The sequence below is a fragment of the Idiotropiscis lumnitzeri genome, chromosome 11 (genome assembly GCF_059441095.1).
Source record: "Idiotropiscis lumnitzeri isolate Australia: NSW breed Sydney's pygmy pipehorse chromosome 11, RoL_Ilum_1.0, whole genome shotgun sequence".
Lineage (NCBI taxonomy): Eukaryota > Metazoa > Chordata > Actinopteri > Syngnathiformes > Syngnathidae > Idiotropiscis > Idiotropiscis lumnitzeri.
In genome coordinates this window covers 4,578,954-4,602,895 of record NC_142401.1, presented here as the reverse complement: position 1 = coordinate 4,602,895, position 23,942 = coordinate 4,578,954, and the positions used below count along the sequence as shown (strand labels likewise).

Here is a 23,942-nt window from a genome sequence, read left to right as displayed (position 1 = left end):
ACTGAAAGAAGTACAAATATTTCCTTTATCGATTCATGTAGGAATTTGCAGCAGAATAGGGTAAGTGAGGATATCAAAATGCACTAACAAGACAAGAGCACATAGAGCACTAGCGTACTATTCTAAATATTTCCAAAATATATTATTCAAAAAGTTTATCAAACTAAAGATAAGTGTATACAAGAATGAGTTTGAATTGATTAATAGTTCAGCTACATGTTACCAGTGAGCCTTATTGTATGTCATTTAAGATTTGTCACATACAGTAGGAGCCCCATGGCCAAGAAGAGAGCTCCCACATGGGGCAGTCAACAAACCAAAACTTGTAAACTAAGTAAATATCGTTCTGGATGACATCAAGACGCTTATTAGTTCATTTGAGCTTTAATTAATAGTCTCAATGTCATGACAGGTGCACAACCGGGCAAACTCCAGTGTGAATTAGATGAAGAGTTTGTTTCCCTCTGTAGAATCTCATTTCATGGTCAGTGATGAATCACGATGCGAGATTGTCTTCTAAAGCAGAGCAGATAAAGCACGAAGACTTAACATAGCCCAAAAGTGTCAAACGCAACAAGCATCGCAAACAAAGGCTTTCATGAAAGCTCTGCCCCTTCTTTTCTTTCTGAGGTCAATTTCCTGCCTCTGTCTTTTGTCGTGTTTATCGGCCATCCCGGCGCTGAGGATGACGCGTTTGTATGTATTTAATTGCTCACTGATGCTACTCGATGCAGAATGAAATGAATTAGACTTGAGCAAAATAAATATAATCTTCATATTTAATGAAACAAGCTTTGTTTGAATTCACGACATGCAAAATAGAAACAAGGAATGGATTTCTGATGAGAAGAATGTGACCTATGGAAGAGACAGTAGTGCAGCTCTTGATGTCAAAGCGCATGTATTACTAGTGATACAAGTTGAAACAAAGATCTACGCTTTAATTGGATCCGAGCTACTAACATTGTCAGTGAAGCAGTGTGTTAAAATTAAATGTTTGTTCTCCAATTCCATCTTTTTTTTCCTCCCCACAGCCGCATGCTATTTCCTCTTGCCAATCCGCGCCATCAGTTCTGCATTGGCCGCCGCCTTGGTCCTCAAGTCCTGGTTCTTGGCCAGGTCTATGAGGACGCTGAGAATACTGGTGGGAACATCAAGCGACAGGGCGAAGCGAGACCCCGGCTGGGCTCTCTTTGGCACCTGCGGGGCTCGCGCCATCCGCAGAAGCATGCGGTGCTCGGAGCGTAGCAACGAGTTCAACACGCCGCCGCGGTTCATGATGCCAACGGCCAGCGCGCCTCTCCTCGTGTCCTCGTCGAAGTCGGCGAGGGCCGGACCGCTCCTCTGAGCGTGGATCCCGCGAGGCAGCAGCAGAGCCAGACAGAAGCACAAGTGCACCGTCCTCATGCTCGCAGGTCTGTTGGCGGGCACGCAAGATGATGCATAAACAATGTTACTAACTGAATATGCTTCGCTTAGTTACAATACAAAATTTAAAGGCATCACAATTTAATACATTGAGAAGCAAAGTAGATTTAAAGGATGAAATCATTTTAACAAATTGTTTCGGAGCATCCTATTGGACATTCAGTTTTAGAACACACAGAAGTATCTAATAATACTACAGAAAAAAAATAACTCCTAACTTACTATTAACTCATTCACAACCAGCGAGTCAAAAAAAAAAAGGATCTTTGACATCTTTCGCCGTCAATGGCAGTAAATGAGTTAAGTGTCGCTGATGAGTAGTACTTACTCAGTGTCACTACGGCCGATTGTTGGTGACTTGGGGGGGAAAAAAGCACTTTGACTTCCAGCACTGAAAATAATCTAGATATTTGAATAATGAACAACAACAAAAAAAATGTCTTCTGTTTCCTCCTCAGTAACAACAGGAGCGACCAACGTGTCACGCAACGGGACGTTCAAGTGGCTGAGAGTCCCGCACGACCACGTCTTCACTGCTGTCCGCGGTCGTCGTCCCCTCTTTCTGTTTGTTAGGTCCCTCCACCCTCCCTTCTTTTAATCTCATTTCCTCCACCATCATTGCTATGCCTTTCTGCCGTCTAAAAATAACACAATCACAATCATTTGCCCATAATGACACGGACAGTCAGCGCATAGAAGAAAAGTACAGTTATCCAAATGTACTAATAAACCTCTGATGCCAAAAAATGAGGACGTGTGAAAGAGAAATATGATATCAGCCACACTTATGCATTCATTTGATTCATCATGCAGAAGAGGAACATATCAAATGTGATTACTGTGATAAGACCGACCATAGAAATTATTATTATTATTATTATCTTTGCGTGCAATGTTTTCAGTATTCCTTGGTGTGTCCGCATTCATTTTCGTGTCTTTTATGTGATGAGCGGTGTAGCGACACAATAAGATGCCCGTTATTAAACCACAGCTGCGGACAATTCAAAGGATACGTCAAGTCGACATTTTTTGGGGGGGCAATAATATGTTCTATACGCCTCCACTAATCCAAACATGGTATTCTCATTAATATTTAATTTGTAGCATATGAATTCAAGCAGAAAAAAAAAAACACTTTTTTTTTTCCATTTTGCCTTGTACTGCCATTTGTTGTCGACTGAAAATGACGTCACTGTGCAAAGGAATCAGGTAACGACCGCCTTACAGCTCACCTGTTTTCTGGGTTTGGTCATGTGACCTTCACAAGCTGGTATAAAAAGGGTTTTGCTGCTCAATTCATTCATTCTGCAAACGCACATTATTAATCAAATTGGGACTTGACTTGCCCTTTAACGGCAGCTTCGTAAAAAAAAAATAATAATAAATTAAGAGGCGTAAATGGACCTTATTCTGGACACTGACTGACTACTGTCGGGGAACTGCCTTGTTCAAGACAGTATCGCCACCTAGTCTTTAAACTAAGAAGTGCATTTCAGTCAAGCGCGAGTTTCATGCGAGGCACATACTCAATTATACTTTTAGAATTAGTTGAAGACCAATTAAAAATGGACCGCGGGCCGCAGTTGGCCCACGGGCCACATTTTGGACACTCCTGGTCTACTGGTTACTCACCATACAGACAGTGTGGCTTCAATTCCCAGCCAGTGACAATGAAAATGTGAGGGTGAATAATTGCCATCGTGCCTGTGATTGACTGGCAACCGCTTCAGGCGTAGGCTGCCTGTCGCCGGAAGTCAGTTAAGGGAGGCTCCAGTTCCATGTGACCCCCCCCCCCTACAGAATAAAGAGTTACGAGTATGGGCAGGATGCATGTGTGCATACAGTTCACGTCATTTTTTTATCGTTTCTAAAATCAACGACATTTGAAGATTATTATACTTAAATGTACTGCAGGTCTATATGGACCAACGATGAGTTAACCACGCAAAAAAATTAAATGAAAACATAACCTAACTCAGTAACGCTAGGAGAATGGTGTGTGAGGGAACTCTCACATTTTGACTCCAACTGAAAAAAAAAAACCTCCTGCATCCTCATTTGTATGCGCCAACATTGAATATTTAATGTGCGTTTGTAATGTGCAGTTTCGGTGCTTGGAACAGATTTCACAAATATTGTAGAAGCATGTGAGCATGTATTATTAACATTTTCTCTTTGCTACTTAATTGTATATTAAATACATGATATGGATTGTTTTGTAGTTTACTACTTGTCATTTGATGTGATACAGCTTTGGAAAATTCATACAGAAATAGAAATTAATCACAAACCGAGCAGCATGTTCAAACTACAAGCACAGCGATGGTCACAACAAAAATGCTGGTTATTAAAATAAAAAGTAAAAATGGCCGATGCTAAAACACACAGGAAGTATGTGCCTGTTTTATTTATTTATTTATTTTTTGCACTTGAGCACAACATCCCTCTTCACCTGTCACGCAACAGTAACATCTCCACAACGGAGCTGCTTACGTCAATGCCTCTAAAAGAAGCGGTTCTACATGACGGAGCAATCCCAAATACTGTGAGGACATTTTCCAAGCTTCATTAGGTTGACGGCAACAGCTGCTCAAGCATGTTGTTGCTTCTTTAAAAAGGCAATTGCATTTTGGTTGTTGTTGCGTGATGGAAATTCAAGTTAATCCATCTAAGATGCCTTGAGTTCTACGGAACGACTATTCGATGTTTTCATATGTAGCATAGTGGATATGTCTAATATAGCGTATACGGGCAGCGAGAAAGGCTGAGTAGCAAGACGGGAAAATAAAAAGAGTCCGGAAAACGACAAGGAGAAAGATGTCAGGCCGAGAACTACCTCGTCTGGAGAAGCACCTCCAGTGCATCTCATCACCGGAGCGAACCTCATCTCATTAATGACTTGAAGTTAAACATGAATACGAGCGCTGGGCCCTCGGGGGTCCTGCAGCAGGAGGAGTCGTCATGGATGGCGACAGATAAACGAACATGGTCGCGCATATGTCAGCCCTCCTCCTAACAAATGTTCACAATTTATACGAGCCGGTCGCATCGCTGCCACGGATGCAGCTTCTTGACTTCACATTAATGTAAGATTAGGTCATGATTCAAAGCAAATCCCGAGCCTGTCATCCGTGCGGCTGAGTCAAATGGAGTTTATCGTAGACGTTCTACGTCAGTCTGTAAGATAATGAGAATGTATCATAGATCCCTTTAAGTGATGTGAATCCGAATTCATCTTGTGGCGCTGGCATGATTTCACACTCACTTTGTGAGTAAACTAAGACTTGATGAGAGATTCTTGTGCTGTAAAATGGGTTGCAGTGGTTTAATAAAATTTGGAATGTTTATTTCTGCCACCTACAGTACAATCGTTCCGACACTTGCACTCTTATATAGATTTACTCTATCAATACTAAAAAATGACATTTATCCATTCTACTGATCCACATTAGGGTTGCAGAAAGTTGGAGCCAATCGCGACTGATAATACTTGCAGGGCAAATCTCGGAACCCAAAAAGACTCTGTAACTGTGATGGAAATCAAAAGACAAATTTGTGACAACTTGGCAGACAGATGTGAGCAATAGTGAGCGCAAAAAAACTAACAAAAGGCTCCTTGTTTTACACTTTTATTTTCACCAGAATGAGAGCTTCTGTTATGTACAAGAGAAAACAGAAATGAATCTTACAGAAATGATAAATATACGTTTGCTCCATAATGGTTGTATTCAGGATTTAGCGAGTCTTGATTTCAGTAGATTACTTGAAGTCCACCCCCTCTCCCTCACCCCGAATCTGTACCTGCTACTGAGGTCATGTGCAGATTAAACAAGTTTACCAATTCATGATGTCTACTCAAACTAGTTCGCTGCCACCCTCAATGACGAAAACAGTGGGCGTGATGAAAGGTAGCAGTGGGAGAATGAGAGAGGATGGAAAGATGGCTTTCTGTGTGAGCAATCCGTCTTGTGAAGACAACTCGGTGTGAGGACGAGGAGCAGACACCAAAGAACGCCACAATGCAATTTAAAACCTCAGCCAGTACATGGCACTGCGCATTCTGTTGTAGTCGGGCAGCTGCTCAATGGGGCCTAATGGCGGGATGAGGGCGAAATGAGCAGGTTCACCAAAAGTAATTGATCAACATCCGTTTTAAAGTGCACTCGAAAGAAGGACTCACCGACGGCCGCCACAGCTGGACACTTATCGTAGATGTATTTGGAGCAGACGTCACGCACCATCCTGGGGGTGACGGCCTGAAAAGACGCAGCCAAAGTGTGGTGAACACAACATGACTTAATTAGCAGGCGACCATTTCAAAGAGACTCACGTCGAGGCGAGCGTCCCACTCAGCCAGAGGGATGCGCCGTCCGTAATTCAGAATGTGCCTGCCGATGTCATCACAAATCGGTGTTGTTCCTATTGAGAGAGGGGGGAAAGAAATGGCATGGACTTGCGATTGATTTGTGTCGGTGAGCGTTTGTGTCAAGTGCAACGCCAGAAGCAATCCGTACCGTTGAGCTGTCCCACCATACTGGCCTTCACAGCATTCTTGCCTCGGGCTACATCGCTCTCTGTGACGGTGGTGCACAGATTCATCCTGCATGACGCACAACACGACGCCGTTCTCATAAGTTATAAGGAATCGCGCAGGTGGTGTGATCAGAGGGACAAGTGTCAGTTCTCACCAGGCATTCTGGGACCAGTGCATCATGTCATCAATGTGGTGCTTGTCGGTAACAAAGTAAATGCCCAGCAGGCCGGTGTCACTGTAGGATGAGTGGAACGCCTGGAAACTGTGACACAGGTTCTCCTCCACTGCTAGGCGGGCCAGACGGCTGCTCATATTCTTCACGTGAATAAGGAGTGGACATAGTAAACGGTTGGCCAGATAAGATTCAGTCAAATATTATCTAATAAGCTACAGCTTACGTAGCAAAATTGCACCAAGCAACATGCTCAGTGAGCCTTTTTTCTGTAAGTGTTTTCAAGTGACTACCTTTTGAAAATAAAATAGTGAGATAAAAAACAGAATCTTTGATTTAAAAAAAAAAAAAGAAACTAGCATTTAAAGGGTTAATCTCTGGATACATTTCAATTAATTTAATTTCAGCTGCTGATAGTACTGCAGGTGCTCCTCCCGACAGGTCCGGCGGCAGGGGTGTGACCCCTGACGCAGGTTTTGGGAGAGGAGCATAATTTACCCCTCCATCATGGCCACTCAAAACACACAGTCACAAGTGGGCAAAGCTTCAAGGAGACGATTGAACAAAGTTTCCGGGACAACATAATGGCATCTAACCTTTCCGCCGCCGCAGGTGAGGTCATAGCTTCCGATGATGGCGTTGGCCACCATGAGAGGTACAATGTCTGGGCTGGCGGCACTGGCCCCCTCCACAGCGATGGCGATGTGTGCAAGGGGCTGAGCATCATCACGCATGCGGATCTGGGGAAAACCATTGCACAGACATCATTTTTCTAATTTTACTGACTCCAACATTAAACCCCAATTAGCATTTAGCTGTGGAAACCCCAATTTCTCCCGGTACGAATTAACTTCCAATACGTTCCTCGCCAAACTATTTTAGCAGCTCACCTCACTCCCTGTAAATCTGCAGGGTGACAACACGGGAACGGCATCTCCCTCATACTCAAAGGACACGCCGCTGAAGTGAGACTGGGCCAAACCAACCAGCTCTTCGTGAGTCACACCTGCATATTCAGAACATCACATGAAAGGACAATCTTTCCAGGAATAGCATCCATGCATACGGTGGCAGAAAGAGGGCCAACCTCCAGCTGCAGCCAGAACCATGCGGGGAGCCTTGTAATGGCTGTTGATGTATTCCACAAGATCCTGGCGGGTGATAGTTCTAATACAATTTGAAATGATGTTGATTGGAATTCTTGAGGCTTTGCGCATTATCTTACAATATGATTTTTTTCTCTCGACTACCTGGCAGTGTTGGATGGTCCCAACACAGTGTGGCCCATGGCAGTTCCCTGGAAGGCGGTTGCATGCAGCAGGTCCAGGCAAACCTCCTGTAGGTTGCCTCCCACTTCCTCCAGTTCACGCAGCACAACACCTCGCTGCTGCTCAATCTCCGCCTCGCTCAGTGAGCAGTTTTGCACCACCTCTGAGAGGAGCTCCACAGCTGGGATAAGAAGAACAAGGGCGTCTCGGCGTAGTTGTAGAATTACAAGCTGTTGCTTGGTCAATTTTTTTGCTTAGTGTTGCGAACCAGAAAGTGAGCGACAAATGAGCTTCAGATGCATTGTTGCTCAAGTGACATGAACGGAAAAGCCCAGAGTTATACGTGCACTTTTACATATGTATTGAATGGGACAGGCAATTCCAAAAATATCAAATGGTTGTACAATTTATCGGAAATTTGGGCGCATTAATCAATATAACTTCTCTCATTTGCATGATTTTGTTTAGAAACAAACAAATCAGTAGTGCGCCAGCATCAGGAAACAGCTAGCATTTGTCTTTGGAGATTTCGCTATAGTGCACTGCATTCAAGAAACCCATCAAGTCACGATACCTTTAGGCAGGTCTTTCGCCAAGGTCTTCATGTAGTATGCGGTGTGTTCCCGGGATGTGTACGCACTCAAATGAGCACCCATAGACTCCACCTGCTGCTCCAAGGCTGACTGAGGGTGCTTCTTGGTTCCCTAGACGCCAAGGACAAAAAGCGGAGCAAAGAGTGAAATTCCAAACCTCAGAACTGTGACGCAGACGTGTCAAACACTACTTCTGCCTACAGGAAATTTATGGATTTAAAAAAACAGTTGTAGATTATAAATAAGCAATCCACTGGAAAACAGCAAGTTCGACGACAAGTGCGTGTGCCTTTTGATCCATTGCCCATACTAATTCTTTGTGAGCTTCTTGTCACCTCAAAGACACAGAAATCCGGTATTAACATCTGAAATGGTGTCAGTGTATCAATGTGTGCCTACCTTGAAAGCCATGTGCTCCAGGAAAAATCCTGTTCCATTGTTCTTTTCACTCTCATAGCGGCTGCCAGCACTGATCCACAGTCCAACCTATGACAACAAGGAAATAGGTAGAAAGTGAGTGTTAATTGTGAACATGATGGCATCCACTACTGCCACAAATGATGAAGTCCTTACAGTGCATGTAGCATGTCCCGTCTCTTCCGATGCAACCCTCAATCCATTATCCAGGGCAGTGAGACGGGTTTCCGGGGCTCCGAGCAGGCTTTGGGCATAGCTGACTGAGGCCTGTCCACGCCTCAGAGAAAGCAGGAGAGGCTACGAGGGGAAGACACTCACTTACAATATACATTTCGTATCAATAACACATCAATTGCCGTTGAGAAAAGTATTGATTGTCTTCAAATACCAGGCAACATTTACTTGGATCACTTATGTTATATTTCGGGATGTCATATGTGGCCAATGAGAGGGTAGCGCTTGAGAAAACTCATGTAGAAGATAGATTAAAAACGTCAGCCACTGCAAAACCTGACATTTAACATAACTCCATACACATGTAACACAGATGTACTGTAAGCTTTACCATGTCATTACACTATGTGAACATTATTAAACGTAATTTTGACCTCCCTACAATACAGATTCCAAGGTCACAAAGCAGACCTAAAATTCTGATGGCAGCGGGACAAGAATAATGCAGAAGACACACTGACAACCGATGAATGTGCATCATTCCATTTTCTTAAGTCACCATTCTTACTAGCGCCTACTTGGGAAGCTAAGCTACGTTGAGAGGGCAAATTATGACATACTATTTTTGACAAAAGTAGACAATGACAAAAGCCAACATAAGGAAATAAAATAATTAACCCAATCTTGGAACCTCCAAAGCTCAACGAAATTATCGCTGGCAAAACCCGATATAATAATTTGTCAGTTGACCTTGCATTCACTCCAAGCTAGCCGGTGCTAGAATGCTAACTAAAGGTACGACGAGCGGAAAGCGAATCGCGACAGTTTTTTTCTTCATTTCTTGGGAGTTCACTTTATTTGAAGCGGCTTTGTTTTTTTTTCTTAGACAAATTACATCAAGACGTACTTACACTGCGGGCTTTGGCGAGTACACGACCCACGGTGCTCCCGACTCGGCAAACAGACGCCGCCATTTTTCCACTCCAGGATAGAGACGAGAAGAAGACAACAGCTTCCGCTGTCCTCGCGCATTGACTCTTCTTCGTTTACGCGCTCAATTGTGTCATGTGCCTCAAAACTCTTTACCCCCACTACGTGTTCAAAACATTTTATTGAATATAACACAGCAACCCCAACAAATTATCTCCGTGTGAGTTTTCGGTTGAAAAAAATGAAAAACAGAAAAATCTACAAAAATCATATGGCGCAAACTAAATTGGTTCCACTATCATCAGTGCGAAAAACTGATCTAGAAAATATTTGTCGTACTTGTTTTTCTTTTATGCAGACCAGAGAAATACATGTATTGAAATACACAAATTTTCTTCAGAGTTTTCATGTTCTAAACCATGTTAGGTAAATTCAATGTGAGTTTAAATGGTTGTTTGTCAGTATTGACAGGCGACCAGTCCAGGGTGTAACCTGCCTCTGATGAGGCTAAGAGGTACATAGTTCACATCTTAAATGTCAAGTAAAGCATCAATGATCTGGAAATAACGAGCAATTCAGTTTTGACTTTATTAAGATACAAAACATTGGAGTGTGTGTAAATGTTTTTGGTCTATAAGACATCAGTAAAGCAACAAATATATTATATTTTACTGTACGTTTTACAAATGATTGAGGACAGAAATGCTTGCAGAGTCATTACTATAATAACCTCAGGCTTCTTCTTATTTTTCGATAGCATTTAGCCTTCACTGAAGACGTTTTACCTACAAGCCCCTTCTCCACAAAAAGACAGAATGTGAGCACGCATCAAGCGGTAGGTGGACGGACCTGTGTGCCATTTTTGGCAGGTGAAGGGCGAATGTTTCAATAGGCAAGGGCACTGGCGGAGGAGGAAGAATTCTGTTTGAGATGTTTTTGACGGGATTCTCTGCACTCTTGGCCACTTTTGGCAGTGACTTGACTTTTTCTTTAGCCATCTCCTTTTTGGTGCCATGATACTTCAGTACCGAGCGGTTCAAAGATCTCACAGGGGGAAGCAGACATGTGCCCTTGAGCCTGAAGCCCTCAATATATAAATTGATTCCTACGTACTGTGGTATATCTACTCCTGCCTAGAAAACAAAAGAGAGAAATGAAGTAATCCAGTCAAATGATTTAGTCGTGTGCTTGTCTACCTGGTGATATATGAGCTCAAAGTCTCCCGTGTAGGCTGATCTGTCCGCTCTGCGGTCTAGGACGACACGCAGCGTGTCCTCCTGCACAGCTGCACAAAGACGGGCTGTGACGGGTGTCGAGGGGGCCATGGTGGGACTGGCATTGATTTCAATCAGCCATGGATGTAAATCACGGCCTGGAGAAACAAGGAAAGTATCGGGTTATTTCTTACTAATTATTTCGATTTAAATAATTAGCTATTCCTTCAGGAAATAGCCACTGGAAATGCATATGACTATAATATATTCTAGATGTGTCTTAATCTAGACTCGAGATTAAGATTTTCTCCTGTTGTTTGTGAGCAGGACTTTATTCATACAAATGCTTGTGTTTGGATGTAGCGAGTCGTATCGCTGCCCATCGATCGGATCACGGAGAACCCATTACCTCTGTTAAAATAGAAATGGAATACGTAACGCCTCACATTAACAGTTCATGTCCGTGTGTCCTTTTGTTCAAGGTTCCTATCAATAATGTAGCGCAGTTTGAGGTGGAACTAATAGTTCTCTACTTAAGTTTCAGCAACGCACACATTACGGACACATTTCCAAACCGCTTGTACGCGTGTTATTTGCACTTTCAGCATGGTGACTAGAAGATGTTGATTTGTTATTTGTTTGTTGTATGTTTTAACAAATAAGTGATTTGTTCCTTCTCAGATCTCATGAATTGCTTTATCCGTACAATTTTTCAGTCAAGACCATCGGCTTTGTGTAATACAGAATGAAAGGAATTGAAACAAAAAGTGTCTTATTTTAGTGGACAATGTGCATGCTGATTAACTCGTTCGCTGCCATTGACGGATATAGACGCCAAAAAGTACATTCATTTTACTTGGGTTGGCAATGAATTAATTAATTGGGACACAGCCTCATTTGGAGAGGAGACCACTATTTACCAACATAAAGAGTATTTTCCTCATTCTCATACCTAACATGAAATCAGCCCCATAAAGCTCAAAGGTGTTTTTTCGTGAATCCACAAGATCTTGTGCGCTCTGCAACGCATGGATAACAGCCTTCTTCATCCCGGGCACAACCACATTTTCCCACTGACCGTCGTAGCCTCGACTAGACAGAAAGGTCACGAACTGGTCATCTGACCACATGTTGTCTTCTGGGATGACGGGATGGCGTTGATGAGAGGGCCTCAGATGCTTCTGGATGGAATTATTGCACAAGTGCACGGAGCTGAAAGAAAGACAAAAATGAAGTTTGGTGAAGGGCAACCCATGTTAATTATAGTCTACCACTATATTGCTTGACGATCTAGAGTCCAGGAGTGGGCAAACTTTTTTGATTGGCGGGCCACAATGGGTTCTAAAATTTGACAGAGGGCAGATGGATGGAGAATTTTGGTTACCTCACCTCATCGGAGAAAAAAAAATACGTTTAATTGTAAATGAAAGTGAACAAAAGCATTACAGCAAAATATGTCTTTGAAAAAACAAAGTATTTAAAAAATAAAACATTAACAAGCTTTATTCATTTTTTTTTTCCAAGTTTGGCGGGCCAGATTAAAACTTTCAACGGGCCGCATGTGGCCCTCGGGCCGTAGTTTGCCCACGCCTGATCTCGACAAAGGAGTCATATTAATGAGCAAAATTTAAAAAGAATCATAAATTGAACTCAGTGATGCGTTGGCTAGCCAGTCCGTGTTTCCAGGTGTGCCTTAGTGAACGGTCAACTGAGGGAGACACAATGCAGATTCCTCTACAAACACTCTTGTATTTCAAACATACTTGTCCAGCGTGTCCAACGAGTAAGGCTGCGTAGAGAAGCGCAAGTAGCACTTCTTATAAAACCACACGGTGAGAGGGTTCCAATCTGTGACCAGAAACCACTGGCGCACATCAAACTTGGTGCCTTCCACCAAGAAGGGGCGTTCCAAGTACTTCTGCACCACCCACTTGCTTTCCTTGATCAGAGCTGGATCACTGTCCACCAGACTGAGGATCTGATCCAAACGCTTAGCGCATTTAATGCCTTGAAAACAAATGAGACATATTCATATTTTGCGATACGAGTTATGCTTCCGAGCTCTCACCTCTGCCTCTGGACTTGGCTCCTGGCTTGATGATCCAAATGTTGTGTATGCCATCTGTGTCCAGTTGTGGGCTGACGTCAGCCAGCCTCTGCAGCATGGCCTTCGAGCAGGCTACTAAATGATTACTAACGTCGATTTGGGCTCCGTCACTAAGTGAAAGAGAGCAGCAGAACCTCAAGTATGGATGCAAACACACACACACACACACACATATGTGTACTTACTGCACAAGCAAGTAGTAGCTGTCAATAAATTCCCCCCACTCCTCCTTCTCAAGGGACGGAGTTGTCTCCAAGCTTTTGTCAATGTCAGCGTGCTCCAAACTCTCGAGAAAATCCTGGCACACTTTGAGAGCTGTGTTGATCATTTTGGAAACCATCACAAGTAGCAATGGTTCTAAAAATGGAGGAACGCAATCAAGTCGAGCCTCAGTGATCCACAACATACGATAAAATGATCCGACTTTGAACATGCGTGTTTTTCTTCTCTTCCTGTGCCGTATGTGCTCTCTCCACAATGTACTTCAAAAGACTGGTGCAGGCTGTCCTCCTGTAGTCCTCTTCAAGAGGGAAATACAATTTACAATACAATTGCATTTTTTTCCAAGTCACTTATAATATCTAACCAATGAAAGCATGCTTTTCATCCCGTGCTCCAAGTCTGTAGCAGCGAGGAAAGAAAGTGTCCGGGTCTGCTGAGTCAAACCAGTGCAGACTTCGCAGGTTCACGCATAAGCCCACCTGAAACAGATATTACTGAGGACAGCACCTGTTTGGAGACAGTAGATTTTACGCTAAAAAGATATTATATTTGGTCGCACTACAATTTGAGAGTAAAATATTCAGCATAAAATTCCGAGACTTAATTTCACGCCGAATATTTTACTCTCAATTGATACTCTGTTTGCTGGGACCAAATATAGTCTTTTTCCAGTGGCGGCCTTCAGTGAAGTCCTACTTAGTTGGACTTGAATAAACTCCTCTCATAATACCACCATTGTACGACACATACAAAACATAGCAAGCATGTACCTTGGTGGTGAAGCTGCCTGCTTTGGCAAAATGATTGATCATCTGTTCTTTCTGCAAGATGCTGGTGTTGACGGCATCTCTTTTATTGGTCCAGTAGAAATAAACCATTTCATTCCGCACCATGCGAGACTGAGGAATGAGAAAGGCGATGTCGAACTTGAAAACCACACCAGATGTCCTCGTGTTTTGTCTCTTCCGGTCCTTACCATAAGACTGTGCAGTCCATCCAGATCCTGCTCTTGGTTGACGTCATCTGAGAAGAAGGATCAATGATAAGGAGTAGAGATTAGAGAAATAAAATAGACAAAATAACGCCATTTCAACATCAAATCCTCAGCTGACCTTCTTCACCATCGCTGTCAGCAGCATCATGACAGCGGGCCTCTTTAACTCGGCGTGCGTACATTTGGAGGCCAAGGCGACGCATCCGCTTTTCCACCCAGCCTCGAGCCCGCAATGAAGCCCTAATGACCGGGTAAGGACCCTGAACGGAGAACACTTTATGCAACTAAAAGTAAGAAGAGACAAAGATGTGGCATTAAAAATGAAGGGGAATTTAAAAAAATATACTTTTTTTTCTTACTTTGACAGTTTTTTCCACCATTGCCTTGGCTGTCTTAAGTCTCTCTGGGTTGAGAGCAGGGAGGTGGAAATTTTGCTGACATGGTAGTGAAGCTGTGCCACACACAAACACACACACACACACACAAAAGAAAAGAATGCATGCTAAGTGTCATCTGTGCAAGCATACTGTGATACGACTTACTGGTTTGCAGGGTTTTGATTTCGACTTGACTTTGGCAGTGTTGGACCATTGCTGCTTGTTTCTGCTCCTTAAATCGGCCCACAGATTGTCCCTCCTGTAAATCCAAGAGCACTCGTTTACACATCTTACCTTGATGGGGTGAAGAACAAAGTACAGTGAATGCAACTATAGATATTCAGAAACATCAGTAAGAGCCAAAAAGCGTAACTTCATGAAATTTTAATTGATGGCCTGCGGATTCAAACGTTTGCATCTAGAGTACAACCTTGTGATTAATTCAGCACTCGTGAGCATAACTATGTTTCTATTAGGACAATTACTGAATGCATTTATTTCCCAGTTACTTGATTTGGCCTCACGTCATTATCACTCTGGGAAAAAAAATTTTTTTCGTTCAATGCATGTGTTACACATTGTCCAGAATAGATATGTGCAATTATCTTACGGTGAAAAAAACGTGTTCAATAGGGCGCTTAATGTGATACAGTGATTAAAACTCTGATGGCAACAACAGGTTTGCTTTGTCAATGAGCGGGTCAAATTGCAGCTCGCTTGGCTACACCAGTTAGATTTACACCTTGACATGGTGTGAGTAAACGTTGCCACACAACAGCAAACATATTTCAGCCACATTTCCCAGTATTTATATTCTTCCATAGATTAGAGCAATTCTAACGTTAACAAATACAAATCTACTTACTCAGAAATGACAGTCAACCCAAATACAAATATATCATGGTGGCATTCGTCAAAATCCTCATTTTAGGTACATAAGTTTCTCTCGTTCTTACCTGCTACACTCCAAAGATGTGCTGACTTTGTTGTTGAGTTTCACCGGAGGAACGCACGCTCTGCCCTAACTCCGTTTACGGTTACGATGGCAACACCAAGGGCGCCTGATATGCAACCTGCACCAGGATACATTTACTTTATTAATGCTCATGAATTTAATTATATTTTTATTTTCAATATGCAATGGGATTACGTGATAAGAAAATTAACTATTTTATGATAGACTGCAGCACATATTAAGTAAGACTGCGTGACAATCGGATCATGCTGCATTCCAGACTGCTGGGAAATATCCAGTTTGGAGCATAGGTCCAGTCTCTTACAATTACAGTTCAAATTAAGTGTGTCGTTTTGCAAAGTTAATTAAAATATATATGCTCAAAACTAGTCGGAAAACTACATATATATTTTTTATTTTGCAAAATAACTTCATACTTAGAATCTATGCGATGTATAGTAAAGCTATCTCAAAACCAACATTGGGAAAAATTTTGTTTGACGCTATTTGGAGTTACAGAAAACATTTATTACAATGTCCAATGCACAGGGGTCAGAACAAGTGGAATAAAATCAAAACCACGGAAAAAAATAAAACACAAGCCTAAAAACAACTGACTTGATAAGTTAAAAGGGCAAGTCGGGTCTTTGAAAATAACTTACTAGTCCGTGAAATTGTACCTATATCTTAATATTTCTCAAATATAATATCACGCGCTAAACTTTTCCCCTGACGCCGCCATCTTGGCTCAAAATCGCCAAGTTGCGTGACCGTGACGTCATCACGCGCTCGAGTCCAATGCGATCTGTCCGGGCAAATCTCCCCCTCATTCACTCCACCAAAACACACGCATCTCGCAAGAAACACTAACACGCTATTTTACCTACGACATAGTTACGTCGCCCAAATAAAACAGAGGAAAGCAGGTAAGCTTCACTATTTCAAACCAAGAACTGACGGTATGGTTAAGCTAACATTACATGCTAATTTGTCATTATCACGCTAACTAGACTAGTCGTGTTATCTTACTGTTACTGAGTGTGTTCTCATTGGCCTCATTAGAACAACTCGAAATGTGCGGAAGGACTGCGTGCACTCTTGCTCCGGATGAGGTGAGCCGAGCCTGCTCGTACAGAAACAGGCGAGGGCAACGGAGACAGCCTGGCTGGAGGGAGGGAGACGCGGACAAATACCGACCCTCTTACAACAAGAGTCCGCAGTCCATGAGCCCCGTGCTGCTGTCCCACAGGCACTTTGACAAGGTAAGTTGGTCGGGAACTCGATCAAACTACAATCACAATAATAAAAACATTATAGAAGCAAGTATTCACTTTGTAAAGGCTGAATTTTTTAATTGTGCTTCTATTGGATCTTTTTTTTTTTTTTTTTGCTGGTGCATGTGACATCGTGTGTGTAGAATGCTCCTGTGGATGAGTGTGTTTTGGCTTCCATGCGTTGGGGCCTGGTGCCTTCCTGGTTTAAGGAGAGCGACCCAAGCAAGATGCAGTACAGCACCAGCAACTGTCGAAGTGAGAACATCCTGCAGAAAAAGACTTACAAGGTATTTTGTGTCTCCTCACAAGGGTTGCGGTGTGTGGTGGAGCCTATCCCAGCTATCTTCGGGATGTAGGCAAAGTGTACTCTGAACTGGTGTATTATTTTTTTTATTTATTGCTGCTAATTTTAAGTATTGCTGCTTATGTTGATGACTGTCAGCAAATTCGACGTTCTACATCCTTTTGGATTGATATTTTGCTTTTCCTTCATAAAAAGTAAAAAGCTTAGTTTTTACTGTACTCATAGTAATCCATCCCTCCATCCATTATCGGAGCCGCTTATCCTCACAAGGGTTGCGGGCACTCATAGTAATATCATTATTGTAATTGACATATGAAATGTTGTCCATATTGGGCAGGAACTTCAGAGGCCAACTACTTTATTTGTATACAAGCAATACATGTCCCATTTAAATGACTTTGCTTTATCACCAAGGAGCCTCTGCTGAAAGGACAGCGCTGTGTCATTCTCGCTGATGGCTTCTACGAGTGGAGGAGGGAGGAGAAAGAAAAGCAGCCATTTTTCATCTACTTCCCGCAGACTCACACATCCTGTGAGGAGAAACAAGATCCTACCAATGAGTCAGCAAAGGCAAGTCAATGCTTTGTGCTTCATGTCACCACACTGTTACATTCTCCCACTTATAGTTCAAATGTGTTTCAGTCTCTCACCGGTGTATGGCAGATTTTGACTTATTGCTGAACCATAACCCCCCCCCCCCCGCAGTAAACGTTCACGATTAGCATCTGCTTGGTTGCGTTCGCAGGCAGAAGAACCATCAGATGAGTGGACAGGCTGGAGGTTGTTAACCATGGCAGGACTATTTGACCGCTGGACACCCCCATCTGGAGGAGAGCCCCTCTACACCTACAGCGTCATCACTGTGAATGCTTCCCCCAACCTCAACAGCATCCATGACAGGTGAGGTGAGGAGATACACCTTTCAAGCGTCTCTTTGCTTCAGGGCTGAAGGTGTTGCCCATTTCAGGATGCCGGCCATCTTGGCTGGAGAAGAGGAAGTGAGGAGATGGCTTGATTTTGGCGAGGTGAAATCTGTGGATGCTTTGAAACTGCTCCAGTCAGAAGACATATTAACCTATCATCCCGTTTCGTCGCTTGTCAATAATTCTCGCAACAACTCTGCTGAGTGCCTTCAACCTGTGGACCTGAACCAGAAAAAGGTACTCCATTTAATTTGCTACTTAGAATACCGCATCTAACTTAATACATTTGCAGAGAAAAAAAAGGTGAAAAAAAAATTTCTGCTAATCTCATTCTTATCAGGTCTTTTTGCATTTTTTTTTTTAAAATCAGCCCCGAGCCTAAATTGTCCGTAGTTGTGAATCTGATTATGAAGTGTTGTTTGTTTAGATGTGCTCTGTGATTAACTGGCTACCAGTCTAGAGTGCATGCCACCTCCCACCCCGACAGTTTGGATAAGCTCCAGCTCATCACAACACTGATGAGGATGATCGTTGTAGAAGAAGCGCAGCATGCTGTACTTTAAAAAAAAAAAAAAAGAAAACCATGACCATGTATTCCCCACAGGAGCCCAAGCCGACAGCCAGCAGCAAGATGATGATGAGCTGGCTGGCAAGCGGCTCCACAAAGAGGAAGGAGTCGGATGCTTGTGACAGTCAAGAGGAAAGAGGCAAAAAAGACGCTCCCAGCAAGTCGACGGGACTTCAGCAATGGCTGCAGGGGGCCAACAAAAAACCAAAAACACAGTAAAGAACGACTGCATTTTGTTCTTGTATTCAGTAGTAACCTATTGTTCAATGATTAGATGTAATGGAATTTCATCCACAAGTTGCTGAATTTGAGGTTTTTATTCGCCTTATTACTTGAAAGGCAAAGACATTTTGAAACATTGCTATGCATTTATCATATTTATAATACAATGACGAATGCCACTACTTCCACCGTTTCACTTTTTCGTTCAAAGTTACTGTCTGTTAGCGATCTTCGAATCCACAACGCATTTCTGTTTTACCGTGATTCAAACAGACAAATCTGATTGGTTAAAAAGAAATGTCAAGCACTTAAAGCAACTGGCAGTAAGATATGGAGATTTTCATGTTTGTCTTCCCCACAAAAATGATTGCAATTGTACAAAGTCTTTGAAACAGTTGTCAATAAAAAGAAACATTGGCTAAAGTGTACTGAGTTACAAACAAAAGTTATACTTCTTCCTCGGGACTGTCAAGTAGGACTGACATGCCGTCTTGATTTGTTTCATGTTGCACCAAGAAGTGATAGCTGTACAAGAGAAAGTCAAAAGAGGAACAGCGCCAACCGGTGAGCCAGTTTCGAGTCACTTTCAATGTTATTTTTGAACGACTTCGGCACGAACGACCCGCACGCTTTGAGTGGTGGGACTTGTAATCGGTCTTCATTTTCATCATTGAGCATCAATTAGCGTCAAGAGGCAACATACTACTGCAATGGTCACATTCTGATCAGCCGAACTTGAATCTCATTCCCGAACAACTATTGTTTTGAGGTTGCGTGAGGTGGAGCGTGACACAAAGCCACAACACAAATGACAAAAAGGGGAGGAGCAGCGTTTCCTCTATTCATGCAGTTGTGGCGCCTTGTGAATATAAAACAACCACCACAGCTACAAGGTGGACGTGGGGAAATCACATTTACTCAATGAAACAAAGACATGGGATATTTGAGCTCAACGTAAAACAAGTGATTGTGAAAGCGGCAATATTCATAGAACTGAAAACGTCTGTTGCCATTTAAACGTGGGAAAACACTGGACAGGAATAATAAGCATACAATGTTTCAGGTGTTCTTTGGGCTAGGAGACCGATACTTGATAGAAAAAAAAAAATGTGCGGTTCCCATACATGAGGAGGCTGCAGCATGTTGGTCATGACGTACTCTTGTGAGCAGGATGCTGCTTGTACGGTGGACATGAGGGGTCAACACGGTGGGTCGTGAGAAGGGAGGATATTTAGACAAGGCATGACGGGGTGATGAGGGCCGGGACCAAGATCGCGGCACTCCTCAGCAGCTGCAGGTCTCCGCCGAAGGCTTGGCTCGCTCGTTCCTGTCCAGCTTAATCGGCTCCGGAAACTCGTTGTACAACTCCACTTCGGTCTCCTGGTTGAGAAGGCGGGCAGAAGAGTTGCGAATCTGCGCCGAGAGCGACCGTGTCACCGTCAGGGCCTTACCTGTTTGAGAGCGTTGCGTGCAATCGTCTGGAAGGCCTGCTCCACATTGATGGCCTCCTTGGCGCTGGTTTCAAAATAAGGGATGTTGTTCTTGCTCTGACACCAAGCTTGTGCCCGCTTGGTTGTGACCTGAACGTACATGAAAGCACGTCGCATATTTTAGGGCCAGCTAATTAAAACTTCAAAAGAAAGAAAAGAAAGTCCGATGGGACACCTGTCTGTTCTCTAAGTCGATCTTGTTGCCAAGCACCACAAAGGGGAAGTTCTCCGGGTCTCGGGGGCTGGCCTGGATCAGAAACTCGTCCCTCCAGCTGTCGAGGGTCTTGAAGGTGTTGGGGGCCGTCACGTCAAACACTAAAACGCAGCAGTCTGCTCCGCGGTAGAACGCAACGCCTAAAGACTGGAACCTCTCCTGACCTGCTGTGTCCCAAATCTGAAACGCAATCAAAAGGAATTGAAACGGATTAAGAGGCAACTTAAATTATTTTTACAGTTGTCTGATCCTTCGGCCTGCTAACACAAAGCGTCGGCAATCCCTTCCGTCTACAGAAAAGTTGTCAAAGGGTAATTTAAAATATTATAAAGTGGTTCAGTTATTTGCACACTTATATGCACAGATAAAAATGTTAAATGTGAGACAGTTAATCTTTTTTTTTTTATGATGGGACATTTTGACAATCGAAGGAATCATTGCTGTTTCCAACTGGAAATTACAAAAAAAAAAACAACTTCACAAGTTAATCAATGTCCCACGGAGGAGACTGACAAAAAAGGGACATCAACAGTTCCCACCACACTTTTACAGAATGGGAAAAAACACAAATACACAATGAAACACCTGCAAAGAGCACGGAAAAGACGCTCAAATTGCACTGCACGAAGAAGCAATCTCATTTACGGCATTTCTCTCGGAATTGGTGCGGCCGTTACGCGTTTTCATACCTGCATTGTGACAAGTCTGTCATCCACCATGACTTCTTTCGTCAAGAAGTCTGCACCTATCGTGGCCTTGTACTGGTTACTGAACTTCTTATTCACGTACTGGTTCATCAACGAGGTCTTCCCAACTCTAGACGGCAACCAAGCACAGGACACCAAGCAGAATTGAAGGTCAGGGACACAAACGCTTCATTTGTGTGCTTGCGTGCGTTGCCGAGTGGTGAGAGCAGAACAAGTGGCGCTCTTTGCGGTAATGCATCCACGCCAGGTGCAGTGGAAACCACTTGAGCTTGAAGCACGACGACCACTCACCCGGAGTCTCCGAGGATGATGACTTTGAGGAGCACTTTCTTCCTTGAAGCCATTATTCCTCAGCTGGAACGACATGAGAAAACATGAGGAGGGGGGGGGGGGAGACACAACGGACACAGCGCTCTAAAGAAGCAAAGTTGTTCTAGAGACGTACCACACCACAGGAAACACACACATTGACGGAAAAGTGCAACCCGGCAAGTATAATAATAGTCTCAGCGTGCAATTCTTTCCCATTATTGAGGATTGTTGTCTGTCCAAAGCAGAGAGTCCAAGGTCCTTGAAGTAGCTCACGACAAATTTTCAGTTGGTGGCAGTAATGCCTCATTCGATGGTTTGCCGCAGAAGAAGAACAAGAAAGAACAGCTCACATTTTTCAGGTTTGCAGGTTATGAGGAGAGCAAACATCACTGTCTGCTTTTTATACTGGCCAATACTGTCGAGTGCATATTTTCGTCTACAACTACACATTAAAAGAAAAAAAATGATGAAATGGATGAAGTGAATTTGTATTTAGATAGGGAAAGATAAGAGCGTGGTTACTAAACAAATTACACTTTTAAATCAAGACAAACCTGAATATGAAACAATGTGGCGGCGAAACACTCCATGAAGCTCCTCAACTTACGCCAACATTATTTTGTTTAGTCTTATACTTGTATGTCGGTTATGTTATTGGACATGTAATTCAATGTTTAGAAAAAGCGCTATTTTTTTAATACCGAAATCTAAGATGGCTTTTCAAATTACAACCAATGGGGAATCAACATTGACTTTGGAGGTTTCGCTGAGTTCGATGTTGTTAAAAGAATACTGAAAATGAACAAACAGCAGTCACAAGACAGCATAAAGAATGGAATCATAGTGTTAATCATTACATGTTCTTACTCTACGAGACAAAAAAAGATTGCCTTTGTTTCTGTTCTACATAAATTGATCACTTTACTATTGTATTTAAATGAGTCTAACCCGAGGGGATTTTTTTGGGGGGGGCCTTGCATTGCCAACGTTTACATGCAAAGTGAGACAAATGTTGTGATTTACAGGTGGAAGCATAAACAGTACTAATAAACAAAATGACTTGAATTGAAGAATCATTACGAAGAATTCCTCACTTCAGCTGAGTATGGCGAATGGTCCATTTAACAGCTGGACCGATCAAAGTCCAAACTCTGTGACTTGACTGGATAGAGGTTAGAATTTTTAATTTTTCTCCCTCCCCAATCAACAACCAGTCAGGAGACATACTTCCGCTCATGTCTTTGCTTATTTCGATGCAAATAATGCACAAAGAGCGACCGCAATGCTTGTAAAAGTGTTAAGGGCAGCGGCGCTCCTAATCTGCACCCCATGACACATAGTCAGGGACGGATCACATGGTCAGTGAACACACGGCTAACGGAATCGTGACTTGGCAAACAACATTCAGCTCAGAAAATAGAGATTCGTTGAGCACCATTCGTATTTTAAATTAAAAAAAAATTCAAATTGTAAACGCGCATCGTACGTAAATCTAGGGAATCGATCACACAAAATGCACCGTCATCATTTTATTGCCGTGAAAGCGCTCGAAGGTGACAACACAAAACCGAAACACGAGCCAACAAACAATAATTGAACATCTCGAAATATTACATTCAAAATACAAAGCGGTGTTTCGCTTGACAGCGAGGGGCAGCGCGTAGGTTTTTTTCAGTCGCATTTTTGTTCGTTTGTGTTCTCATTTGCCACCAGCTAAATCGATTCGGCTAACGTTTAGCTGAACTACGGGTGATGCCAAATGCAGCACGATTCGCAACAGCCCTGTCGTTCATAATCGCGAAAGGAATGCTTGAAAATATCAGACAACATACCTGTGAGACGATCCTGCGGTAAAAATATCAAAAGTAGACTTTTCCTCAGACTCGGTTCCTGGCGTTAGCTAACGCGCAGATTAGCAAAAAAAAAAGTGGGGCCAGCAGTTCCTTTTAAATGTCTGTCGTCGCAAAAGTGTCCCTTTGAAGCCTCGGCACTGTACTTATATATGATATCTATCCGTCGCGCCTAACTGTCCGAATCGACGCGAGTGCTGTCAGGGGCAGCGAAAATCTCACTTGGCGATTTGCGACAATGATGTCTTGTTGTCGTTGACGTTGGCTTTCCTGTCAGTCAAGCTAATGTGCTAGCCTAGCTGTTAGCCTCGCTGTCCACTTCCTCCAAAACAAGCTCCGTCGGGGGCGATGACGTCACACGCTGGCTACGCCTTGCTCAGCTGGGCCAACCCAGACACACACACACGCGCGCGCGTGTTAAAATTAAAATGTTCATTATGGATTTTAGTGGGGTAACTGATGCATGTGTGATGAATCTTTTGGGAATGGAGCACCCACTGACCAGAATGAGGAGGAGCCGCAGAGATGGTCCTGGAGTTTGATGAGGAGCCGTCTACCTCGACATGTTTGTTGCAGGACTCCTCAGGTGTGTGTGCGTGGTGTATGTATGTGTTTTCCATATATTTATATCTTAAACTTTTGTAAACACTATAAACGGTGTGAATAACATGTACTCTAACGACACGAGAATTT

At 43.1% G+C, this 23,942-nt stretch overlaps 5 protein-coding genes across 5 annotated transcripts; 1 reads left to right on the top strand and 4 right to left on the bottom strand.

Annotated features, from left to right (window-relative positions):
- Nucleotides 1-756: 756 nt before the first annotated feature.
- On the bottom strand, nucleotides 757-1,978 carry LOC148326911 (urocortin-3-like). Its single transcript, XM_088309681.1, has 2 exons — nucleotides 1,757-1,978; nucleotides 757-1,417 (listed from the first exon to the last, which is right to left on the bottom strand). Exon 2 carries the CDS (start codon nucleotides 1,405-1,407, stop codon nucleotides 1,042-1,044), a length of 366 nt encoding a protein of 121 aa, XP_088165807.1. The 5' UTR covers nucleotides 1,408-1,417; nucleotides 1,757-1,978; the 3' UTR covers nucleotides 757-1,041.
- Nucleotides 1,979-5,041: 3,063 nt separating this feature from the next.
- On the bottom strand, nucleotides 5,042-9,662 carry uqcrc1 (ubiquinol-cytochrome c reductase core protein 1). The gene is made up of 13 exons (XM_088309966.1): nucleotides 9,498-9,662; nucleotides 8,569-8,709; nucleotides 8,395-8,481; nucleotides 7,977-8,106; nucleotides 7,385-7,583; nucleotides 7,222-7,301; nucleotides 7,025-7,140; nucleotides 6,731-6,874; nucleotides 6,117-6,277; nucleotides 5,943-6,028; nucleotides 5,759-5,847; nucleotides 5,609-5,684; nucleotides 5,042-5,519 (listed from the first exon to the last, which is right to left on the bottom strand). The coding sequence occupies exons 1-13, from the start codon at nucleotides 9,558-9,560 to the stop codon at nucleotides 5,455-5,457; spliced, it is 1,437 nt and encodes a 478-aa protein (XP_088166092.1). The 5' UTR covers nucleotides 9,561-9,662; the 3' UTR covers nucleotides 5,042-5,454.
- Nucleotides 9,663-10,080: 418 nt separating this feature from the next.
- LOC148326909 (tubulin monoglycylase TTLL3-like) lies at nucleotides 10,081-16,609 on the bottom strand. The gene is made up of 15 exons (XM_088309964.1): nucleotides 16,415-16,609; nucleotides 15,387-15,503; nucleotides 14,596-14,689; nucleotides 14,413-14,504; nucleotides 14,172-14,337; nucleotides 14,036-14,082; nucleotides 13,830-13,958; nucleotides 13,424-13,538; nucleotides 13,262-13,357; nucleotides 13,023-13,194; nucleotides 12,799-12,947; nucleotides 12,494-12,737; nucleotides 11,683-11,942; nucleotides 10,713-10,888; nucleotides 10,081-10,649 (listed from the first exon to the last, which is right to left on the bottom strand). The coding sequence occupies exons 3-15, from the start codon at nucleotides 14,642-14,644 to the stop codon at nucleotides 10,302-10,304; spliced, it is 2,043 nt and encodes a 680-aa protein (XP_088166090.1). The 5' UTR covers nucleotides 14,645-14,689; nucleotides 15,387-15,503; nucleotides 16,415-16,609; the 3' UTR covers nucleotides 10,081-10,301.
- On the top strand, nucleotides 16,156-19,104 carry hmces (5-hydroxymethylcytosine binding, ES cell specific). Its single transcript, XM_088309967.1, has 7 exons — nucleotides 16,156-16,311; nucleotides 16,448-16,647; nucleotides 16,803-16,946; nucleotides 17,378-17,537; nucleotides 17,713-17,863; nucleotides 17,931-18,123; nucleotides 18,491-19,104. Exons 2-7 carry the CDS (start codon nucleotides 16,459-16,461, stop codon nucleotides 18,671-18,673), a joined length of 1,020 nt encoding a protein of 339 aa, XP_088166093.1. The 5' UTR covers nucleotides 16,156-16,311; nucleotides 16,448-16,458; the 3' UTR covers nucleotides 18,674-19,104.
- On the bottom strand, nucleotides 18,757-23,606 carry rab7a (RAB7a, member RAS oncogene family). The gene is made up of 6 exons (XM_088309968.1): nucleotides 23,232-23,606; nucleotides 21,379-21,441; nucleotides 21,070-21,196; nucleotides 20,342-20,560; nucleotides 20,128-20,256; nucleotides 18,757-20,056 (listed from the first exon to the last, which is right to left on the bottom strand). Exons 2-6 carry the CDS (start codon nucleotides 21,429-21,431, stop codon nucleotides 19,961-19,963), a joined length of 624 nt encoding a protein of 207 aa, XP_088166094.1. The 5' UTR covers nucleotides 21,432-21,441; nucleotides 23,232-23,606; the 3' UTR covers nucleotides 18,757-19,960.
- Nucleotides 23,607-23,942: the final 336 nt, after the last annotated feature.